Below are 9,979 nucleotides of genomic sequence, written 5' to 3'. Positions count from 1 at the left end.
CTCACCCTCCTCTACTTCCACCATCCTCACCCTCCACCCTCCTCACCCTCCACCCTCCTCCCTCCTCTACCTCCACCCCCCTCACCCTCCTCTACTTCCACCATCCTCACCCTCCTCACCCCCCTCTACTTCCACCCTCCTCACCCCCTCACCCTCCACCCTCCTCTACCTCCACCCCCCTCACCCTCCTCTACTTCCACCATCCTCACCCTCCTCACCCCCCTCTACCTCCATCCTCCTCACCCCCCTCTACCTCCACCCCCCTCACCCTCCTCTACTTCCACCATCCTCACCCTCCTCACCCCCCTCTACCTCCATCCTCCTGACCCCCCTCTACCTCCACCCTCCTCACCCCCTCACCCTCCACCCTCCTCTACCTCCACCCCTCCTCACCCTCCACCCTCCTCTACCTCCACCCCCCTCACCCTCCTCTACTTCCACCATCCTCACCCTCCTCACCCCCCTCTACCGCCATCCTCCTCACCCCCCTCTACCTCCACCCTCCTGACCCCCCTCTACCTCCACCCTCCTCACCCCCTCACCCTCCACCCCTCCTCACCCTCCTCACCCTCCTCACCCTCCACCCTCCTCACCCTCCTCTACCTCCACCTCTCTCACTCTCCTGACCCCCCTCTACCTCCATCCTCCTCACCCCCCTCTACCTCCACCCTCCTCACCCCCCTCTACTTCCACCATCCTCACCCTCCTCTACCTCCACCCTCCTCACCCCCCTCTACCTCCACCATCCTCACCCTCCTCTACCTCCACCCTCCTCACCCCCCTCTACCTCCACCATCCTCACCCTCCTCTACCTCCACCCTCCTCACCCCCCTCTACCTCCACCATCCTCACCCTCCTCTACCTCCACCCTCCTCACCCTCCTCTACCTCCACCCCTCTCACCCTCCTCACCCTCCTCTACCTCCACCCTCCTCACCCCCCTCTACTTCCACCCTCCTCACCCTCCTCACCCTCCTCTACCTCCACCCTCCTCACCCCCCTCTACTTCCACCCTCCTCACCCTCCTCACCCTCCTCTACCTCCACCCCTCTCACCCTCCTCTACCTCCACCCTCCTCACCCTCCTCTACCTCCACCCCTCTCACCCTCCTCACCCTCCTCTACCTCCACCCCTCTCACCCTCCTCACCCTCCTCTACCTCCACCCTCCTCACCCCCCTCTACTTCCACCCTCCTCACCCTCCTCACCCTCCTCTACCTCCACCCCTCTCACCCTCCTCACCCTCCTCTACCTCCACCCTCCTCACCCCCCTCTACTTCCACCCTCCTCACCCTCCTCTACCTCCACCCCTCTCACCCTCCTCACCCTCCTCTACCTCCACCCCTCTCACCCTCCTCTACCTCCACCCTCCTCACCCTCCTCTACCTCCACCCCTCTCACCCTCCTCACCCTCCTCTACCTCCACCCCTCTCACCCTCCTCTACCTCCACCCTCCTCACCCTCCTCTACCTCCACCCCTCTCACCCTCCTCACCCTCCTCTACCTCCACCCTCCTCACCCCCCTCTACCTCCACCCCTCTCACCCTCCTCACCCTCCTCTACCTCCACCCCTCTCACCCTCCTCTACCTCCACCCTCCTCACCCTCCTCTACCTCCACCCCTCTCACCCTCCTCACCCCCCTCTACCTCCACCCTCCTCACCCCCCTCTACCTCCACCCTCCTCACCCTCCTCTACTTCCACCCCTCTCACCCTCCTCACCCCCCTCTACCTCCACCCTCCTCACCCTCCTCTACCTCCACCCCTCTCACCCTCCTAACATTGACACATGATTTTGTGTGTGTTGTCATGTTGTGTGATGTTTTCTGCAGTCAAGATGTGACAACAGAGACGTCGTGTCGTCAGACTCACAAAGTGTTCACAAGCCAAAGTTAGAAACACGGAGCAGCAGAACGGGTTCAAACAAACGTCTGAACGACGACAGCAGTTTAAAATGTTATTCTCATCATCCAACGTTCACAGTTATTGTCAGTGTACAAAATGAAATGCAATTAAATCTGCTCCACCATATTTACACAACTGTTCAAACACTAAATTATATTAAATGATCTAATATATATATGTATGTATATATAAGTACAATATTAACCTTTGAAGAACAGAGGTACAAGTACTCACAAGTTGTATTTATACTCACACGTGTCACTTCCTGTCTGTCAGCTTCACACAAACATCGTGTGATAAAGATTATAAATATAAAAGTTGTCAGTGAGTGAAGCAGCTGTGGTGTGACGAGGCTGATCTCAAGTCAGATTAAAGCTTCACACAAACAAACAGTTTAATCTTTAATCCTGTTTCTGTCTGAGCAGAGTCATGTGACCTCACACACCTGAGCTCACCTGAGAGCCTCCTCACACTCCTGCAGGACCACCCGCTGCTGTCATTCACTTTATTGAACCGTTCACATTACAAACAGCTGAGACGTTTCACATCTGGACAGATGTGATAGATTAAAACCGTGAAGTTATTGAGATCCTGCAGCTCAATAAGAGAACATTAATGTTAGTAACGACATCATACATCACACCAACACGACTGTCGGCTGTGATGACATCACTAACTTACTTTATTAAACTGCAACTTTCACAAGTTGAACAATAATGTTTCAAACACACAGGGGCGGAGCTTCAGCTCATGACACAGGGGCGGAGCTTCAGCTCATGACACAGGGGCGGAGCTTCAGCTCATGACACAGGGGCGGAGCTTCAGCTCATGACACAGGGGCGGAGCTTCAGCTCATGACACAGGGGCGGAGCTTCAGCTCATGACAGCTGAAATTAAATTCAGTGTTTGTGTAAATATGGACTCATTAAGACAGCACACACACACACACACAGACACACACACGTAGACACACACACAGACACACACACACACACACCGACACACACAGACTCAGTTTAATTTTAATAATCTGAAGTCAGTTCCACATAAATCAGTTTGGTGCCACTGTTCACACCTCATACTTTGAGGCCAGGAGCTCAGCTCACTTCAGTCTGGGTTTAACACTGATCCCCAGAACCGGAACCAGAACCCCTCTGGAACCAGGACTTCCTGCTCACGTTGTGACTCAGGATCAGGAGTCTGAAGAGAAACAGTTAACAGAGATGTAGCGTCGATTCTCTGGATGACTGGCGCTGAACAAGCCCTGAAACACACCAACAAAGGCCCACAACCCCCCGACCCCCCCCCCCCGTCACCCTCCTCCTCACCCCTCACACCCCCTCCTCACCCCTCACACCCCCTCCTCACCCCTCACACCCCCTCCTCCAAAAACGGAGAGGAGCCCATTATGTAATCCACCAACCATCCCAGTCATTAACTGGTTCCCAGTTGAAAGAGTGTGTGTGTGTGTGTGTGTGTGTGTGTGTGTGTGTGTGTGGGGGGGGGGGGGGTCACGTGGTTCACAGAGGCTTGTTTACCACAACAAGGGGCGACCGAGGGAGAAACAGACTGTGAAGAGAGAGAGAGAAGAGGAGGAGAAGCAGTTTTTCCCACCAACTCATTCACAACTCAACTGCTTTCACACGCCACGCTGCCCACCGCCGTCACCATGGAAACCACCAGGGAGGGAGAGGGAGGGAGGGAGGGAGAGAGGGAGGGAGGGAGGGGGAGGGAGAGAGGGAGGGAGGGAGGGAGAGAGAGGGAGGGGGAGGGAGAGAGGGAGGGAGGGAGGGAGTGAGGGAGGGAGTGAGGGAGGGAGGGGGAGAGAGAGGGAGGGAGGGAGAGAGAGAGAGAGGGAGGGAGGGAGGGAGAGAGAGAGGGAGGGAGTGAGGGAGGGAGGGAGGGAGAGAGAGAGAGAGGGAGGGAGGGAGGGAGAGAGAGAGGGAGGGAGGGAGGGAGGGGGAGGGAGAGAGGGAGGGGGAGGGAGAGAGGGAGGGAGTGAGGGAGGGAGGGGGAGAGAGAGAGGGAGGGAGGGAGAGAGAGAGAGAGGGAGGGAGGGAGGGAGGGAGTGAGGGAGGGAGTGAGGGAGGGAGGGGGAGAGAGGGAGGGAGGGAGGGAGAGAGAGAGGGAGGGGGAGAGAGAGGGAGGGAGAGAGAGAGGGAGAGAGTGAGGGAGGGAGTGAGGGAGGGAGGGAGGGGGAGGGAGAGAGGGAGAGGGAGGGAGAGAGAGGGAGGGAGGGAGAGAGAGAGGGAGAGAGTGAGGGAGGGAGTGAGGGAGGGAGGGGGAGGGAGAGAGAGGGAGGGAGAGAGAGGGAGGGAGAGAGAGGGAGGGGGAGGGAGAGAGGGAGAGAGGGAGGGAGAGGGGAGAGAGGGAGGGAGGGAGAGAGGGGGAGAGAGGGAGGGAGGGAGGGAGAGGGAGAGAGAGAGAGGGAGGGAGGGAGAGAGGGGGAGAGAGAGAGGGGGGGAGAGAGAGGGAGGGAGGGGAGAGAGAGAGGGAGGGAGGGAGGGAGGGAGGGAGAGAGGGGGAGAGAGAGAGGGGGAGAGAGAGAGGGGGGGAGAGAGAGGGAGGGAGGGGAGAGAGAGAGGGAGGGAGGGAGAGGGACAGAGGGAGAGGGGGGAGAGAGGGAGGGGGGGAGAGACGTGACCACCATGTTGAGAAACATTATATGGCCAAAAGTATGTGGACGACTGAGCCTCTCCATTAATAAACGGCTCTTTGTGTAAAAGCATAATTACGATGAAAAAGCCATTTTCAGATTCAGCGTAGTTTCATCATCAATCATGTTCAGTGATCGTGTGTTACATGTGTGTGTGTGTGTGTGTGTGTGTTACGTGTGTGTGTTACATGTGTGTGTTACGTGTGTGTGTGTGTGTGGTGTTGATGAAGGCAGCCTTGTTATTTTACAGCTAATCTCAGATCATCTGGTGGTTCTGATGGTTCTGGTGGTTCTGATGGTTCTGATGGTTCTGTGTCTTCTCTTCAGATCAGTTTGTATTTGTTTGATATTTCTGTTGTTTAACTCACAAACTGTTTCAGACTGACGTCATGAAGTGAATCTTCACTTCGGCCTGAACTCGGCTTGCTTTAACTTGGACGGCTGGAAGGAGTAGAGAGAGATTGTTCCGCTTAGTATTTATCTCTGTACAGTTTTTAAAAAAACAACTCGTCCATTGAATGTGCGCCGAAGTGAAGACGAGCTCATGTTCCAGCAGACGATCTTTATGAGTTGGTGATTATTGAACAGATTTCTGCCGAGGAGCCAAAAACTACTAAACATACAGATCTGTCAATGGAGTTTGGTTTAAAATCGTATCGCGGCTGTAGCTGTCGTAAAACGTCAACAGTTTACGACATACCGTATTCCGGTCGGTCCGGTGAGAACACGTGAAAGCAGAAAACAGTTTGTTAACTGACTGATTAAACTGGTTCAGTTTGTGAACTTTAATCCGACTGAAGTTCAGCAGCACAGAGACACCGACCCGGAGCAGAGACACGACCCGGAGCAGAGACACCGAGCCGGAGCAGAGACACGAGCCGGAGCAGAGACACCGAGCCGGAGCAGAGACACGACCCGGAGCAGAGACACGACCCGGAGCAGAGACACGAGCCGGAGCAGAGACACGAGCCGGAGCAGAGACACCGAGCCGGAGCAGAGACACGACCCGGAGCAGAGACACGACCCGGAGCAGAGACACCGACCCGGAGCAGAGGCACGACCCGGAGCAGAGACACGACCCGGAGCAGAGACACCGAGCCGGAGCAGAGACACCGACCCGGAGCAGAGACACCGAGCCGGAGCAGAGACACCGACCCGGAGCAGATCACAGGCCGGTAGCATGCTGTATCTGGTCGGCCTGGGGCTGGGAGACGCGGCGGACATCACGGTGAAGGGTCTGCAGGCGGTGAAGAGCTGCTCCAGAGTTTACCTGGAGGCCTACACCTCCATCCTGACGGTGGGGAAGGAGGCTCTGGTGAGTCCGAACACACTCACACACACACGGCTCGGAGCGCCGGGAGGGGGGGGGGGGTCAGCTCCATGCGTCTGTCTGTTCAATTCAAAGGAGCTTTATTGGCATGAAAGTTTAACAACAATGTTGCCAAAGCATCAAAATACAACTCGTCCAAACACTCGGACAGAACACAACAAATAACAACACAAACACAACACCAAGATTGATTTACATTAATTATATATACAGTATATACAGTGTGTGTGTGTGTGCGCGCGCGCGTGTGTGAGCTCCTACATCAGACCCTCCATCAAACAGTGAGTGTCAGTGTCAGTGAGTGTCAGTGTCAGTGAGTATCAGTGTCAGTATCAGTGTCAGTGTCAGTGAGTGTCAGTGTCAGTATCAGTGTCAGTATCAGTGTCAGTATCAGTATCAGTGTCAGTGAGTGTCAGTGTCAGTGAGTGTCAGTGTCAGTGAGTATCAGTGTCAGTATCAGTATCAGTGTCAGTGAGTGTCAGTGTCAGTGAGTATCAGTGAGTGTCAGTGTCAGTATCAGTGTCAGTGTCAGTGAGTGTCAGTATCAGTGTCAGTGAGTATCAGTGAGTGTCAGTGTCAGTGAGTATCAGTGTCAGTGAGTGTCAGTGAGTGTCAGTATCAGTGAGTGTCAGTGTCAGTGAGTGTCAGTATCAGTGTCAGTATCAGTGAGTGTCAGTGTCAGTATCAGTGTCAGTGTCAGTATCAGTGTCAGTGTCAGTATCAGTGTCAGTGTCAGTATCAGTGTCAGTGAGTGTCAGTATCAGTGTCAGTATCAGTGAGTGTCAGTGTCAGTATCAGTGTCAGTGTCAGTGAGTGTCAGTGTCAGTGAGTGTCAGTGTCAGTGTCAGTATCAGTGTCAGTATCAGTGAGTATCAGTGAGTATCAGTGTCAGTATCAGTGAGTATCAGTGTCAGTGAGTGTCAGTATCAGTGTCAGTATCAGTGAGTGTCAGTGTCAGTATCAGTGTCAGTATCAGTGAGTGTCAGTGTCAGTATCAGTGTCAGTGTCAGTGAGTGTCAGTGTCAGTGAGTGTCAGTGTCAGTGAGTGTCAGTGTCAGTGTCAGTATCAGTGTCAGTATCAGTGAGTATCAGTGTCAGTATCAGTGAGTATCAGTGTCAGTGAGTGTCAGTATCAGTGTCAGTATCAGTGAGTGTCAGTGTCAGTGAGTATCAGTGTCAGTATCAGTGTCAGTATCAGTGAGTGTCAGTGTCAGTATCAGTGTCAGTATCAGTGAGTGTCAGTGTCAGTGAGTATCAGTGTCAGTATCAGTGAGTGTCAGTGTCAGTGAGTATCAGTGTCAGTATCAGTGTCAGTGTCAGTATCAGTGTCAGTATCAGTGTCAGTATCAGTGTCAGTGTCAGTATCAGTGAGTGTCAGTATCAGTGTCAGTATCAGTGTCAGTATCAGTGAGTGTCAGTGAGTGTCAGTGTCAGTATCAGTGAGTGTCAGTGTCAGTATCAGTGTCAGTATCAGTGAGTGTCAGTGTCAGTATCAGTGTCAGTATCAGTGAGTGTCAGTGTCAGTGAGTATCAGTGTCAGTATCAGTGTCAGTGTCAGTGAGTGTCAGTGTCAGTATCAGTGTCAGTATCAGTGAGTGTCAGTGAGTGTCAGTGTCAGTATCAGTGTCAGTGTCAGTATCAGTGTCAGTATCAGTGTCAGTATCAGTGAGTGTCAGTGTCAGTATCAGTGTCAGTATCAGTGAGTGTCAGTGTCAGTATCAGTGTCAGTATCAGTGAGTGTCAGTGAGTGTCAGTGTCAGTGTCAGTGAGTGTCAGTATCAGTGTCAGTGTCAGTATCAGTGTCAGTATCAGTGTCAGTGTCAGTATCAGTGTCAGTATCAGTGTCAGTGTCAGTATCAGTGTCAGTGTCAGTGAGTGTCAGTGTCAGTGAGTGTCAGTGAGTGTCAGTGTCAGTATCAGTATCAGTGAGTGTCAGTGTCAGTATCAGTGAGTGTCAGTGTCAGTATCAGTGAGTGTCAGTGTCAGTGAGTGTCAGTGTCAGTATCAGTGAGTGTCAGTGTCAGTGAGTGTCAGTGTCAGTGAGTGTCAGTATCAGTGAGTGTCAGTGAGTGTCAGTGAGTGTCAGTATCAGTGAGTGTCAGTGAGTGTCAGTGAGTGTCAGTATCAGTGAGTGTCAGTGAGTGTCAGTATCAGTGTCAGTGTCAGTATCAGTGTCAGTGTCAGTGAGTGTCAGTGTCAGTATCAGTGTCAGTATCAGTGAGTGTCAGTGTCAGTATCAGTGTCAGTATCAGTGAGTGTCAGTGTCAGTATCAGTGTCAGTATCAGTGAGTGTCAGTATCAGTGAGTGTCAGTGTCAGTGAGTGTCAGTGTCAGTGAGTGTCAGTATCAGTGAGTGTCAGTGTCAGTGAGTGTCAGTGTCAGTGAGTGTCAGTGTCAGTATCAGTGAGTGTCAGTGTCAGTGAGTGTCAGTGTCAGTATCAGTGAGTATCAGTGTCAGTGTCAGTATCAGTGAGTATCAGTGTCAGTGTCAGTATCAGTGAGTGTCAGTATCAGTGAGTGTCAGTGTCAGTGTCAGTGTCAGTGAGTGTCAGTATCAGTGTCAGTGTCAGTATCAGTGTCAGTGTCAGTGAGTGTCAGTGTCAGTGAGTATCAGTGTCAGTGTCAGTATCAGTCGTTCTAACAGGAAGGAATTATTCAAAGTTATCAAACAATTTACAGAATTATAATAAACCAGGTTATAGTAGGAAAATGTTATCATTAAATTATTTATGGATCAAATAAATGTATACTAGTCAGGTTTTAATAAACCAGATAAATTATAGGCCTATCAATCAGGTTGACTGATATATACAAGAAATAAATGAATAATTAAGAATGAAAAAATGTAAAAGAAGTCAGTACTGAGTCGTGTCCTCAGGTCCACTGGCTGTCCTCAGGTCATGACATGAGCTGATAAATTTAGCTGCAATGCTCTCACATTTGGGCATTTCCCCAAGTAAGTATGGGAGTTTCTCTGTGTCTGTTAGGTTTTCAAATTCAGGGTGTACTTTTATTATTTTGGGAACATGTTGGTTTCTCAGAGGCTGGTGTTTGGGACATGAGGTGAGGAGGTGTAGCTCTGACTCGACCTCTTGTCTGTCACAGTGGGAGCAGAGTCTCTCCTCCTCTGGCAGCCAGCTCTGTCTGTGCCGACCCTCCTCTGCAGCTCGGCTGGTCACTGAGTCTGAACATCGTCGAGGCTTTTCTTCATTTAGGATCTTTTACTGTGCTCAGATCATTTGCTAATGTGAAGTTTCTTTTCAGGGTCAGATAACATTTTAATTTACTCTGTGTTTTAGTTGTGTCCTTCCAGTATTTGATAGAGATTTCTTGTTGTTGGTTGATCATTTGGTCTGGTCTGATTGGCTTGGTGTTGTGGTCCCGAGGCTGTCCGGGCATGTTGGGTTGTCTGGACAGAGCCTCTGGACCAGCTGGCTGAGGAGACTCTTCTCTGGCTTCAGCTCCCGGCAGGTTAGGGCTCTGTGATGTCTGGGGGTCACTAGTTTTTAGGAGATTGTAAAATGTAATTGCTCTGTTTTGTATTTTCAGTATGAGGGGGTATTGGCCAAGTTCTGCTCTACAGGCATTGTTTGGTGTCTTTCTCCGGACCTGCATGATGTTCTTACAGAACCCTGTGTGGAAGGAGTCTGGTGTTGTTTTGTCCCATTTGTCAAATTCATGATTTAATTTTGGTTCAGATTTTACTGCCACAGAGAATTATCGGTTCTAATACAAGTTGGAAAATCTTTAGCCAGATTTTAATGTCAAGTTTAATATTTCTTCTGATTGCACAGAAAGCTCTCCTTGCTTTGTCTCTCAGATCTTTCACAGCCAAGTTGAAGCTTCCTGTGGAGCTTATGTTGAGGCCAAGGTATGTGTAGTTTCTTGTATGTTGTAATTTAGTGGTGTTTTCCTGACTTCTGGACTGCTGCTGGAAGATCATAATTCTGGTTTTCTTTGGGTTAACTGTCAAGGCCCAGGTCTGACAGGGTGCATGCAGGAGGCTGAGGTGCTGCTGTAGACCTTTTGTTGGGGACAGCAACACCAAGTCATCTGCGTACAGGAGACCTTTCATCTCTGTGTCATTCAGG

General features: G+C 51.5%; 1 protein-coding gene across 1 annotated transcript in view; it reads left to right on the top strand.

Annotated features, from left to right (window-relative positions):
- Positions 1 to 5,209: 5,209 nt before the first annotated feature.
- Positions 5,210 to 9,979, top strand: part of dph5 (diphthamide biosynthesis 5) — a 26,187-nt gene continuing 21,417 nt past the window's right edge. The window contains exon 1 of the mRNA XM_073475994.1: positions 5,210 to 5,873. Within this exon, the coding sequence (XP_073332095.1) occupies positions 5,739 to 5,873 (135 nt within the window). The 5' untranslated portion in view covers positions 5,210 to 5,738. The remainder of the gene's footprint in view (positions 5,874 to 9,979) is intronic.

This window comes from Pagrus major, chromosome 11, assembly GCF_040436345.1.
Source record: "Pagrus major chromosome 11, Pma_NU_1.0".
NCBI lineage: Eukaryota > Metazoa > Chordata > Actinopteri > Spariformes > Sparidae > Pagrus > Pagrus major.
The sequence above is the reverse complement of the archived record's forward strand: the minus strand, read 5'-3'. Positions and strand labels throughout refer to the sequence as shown.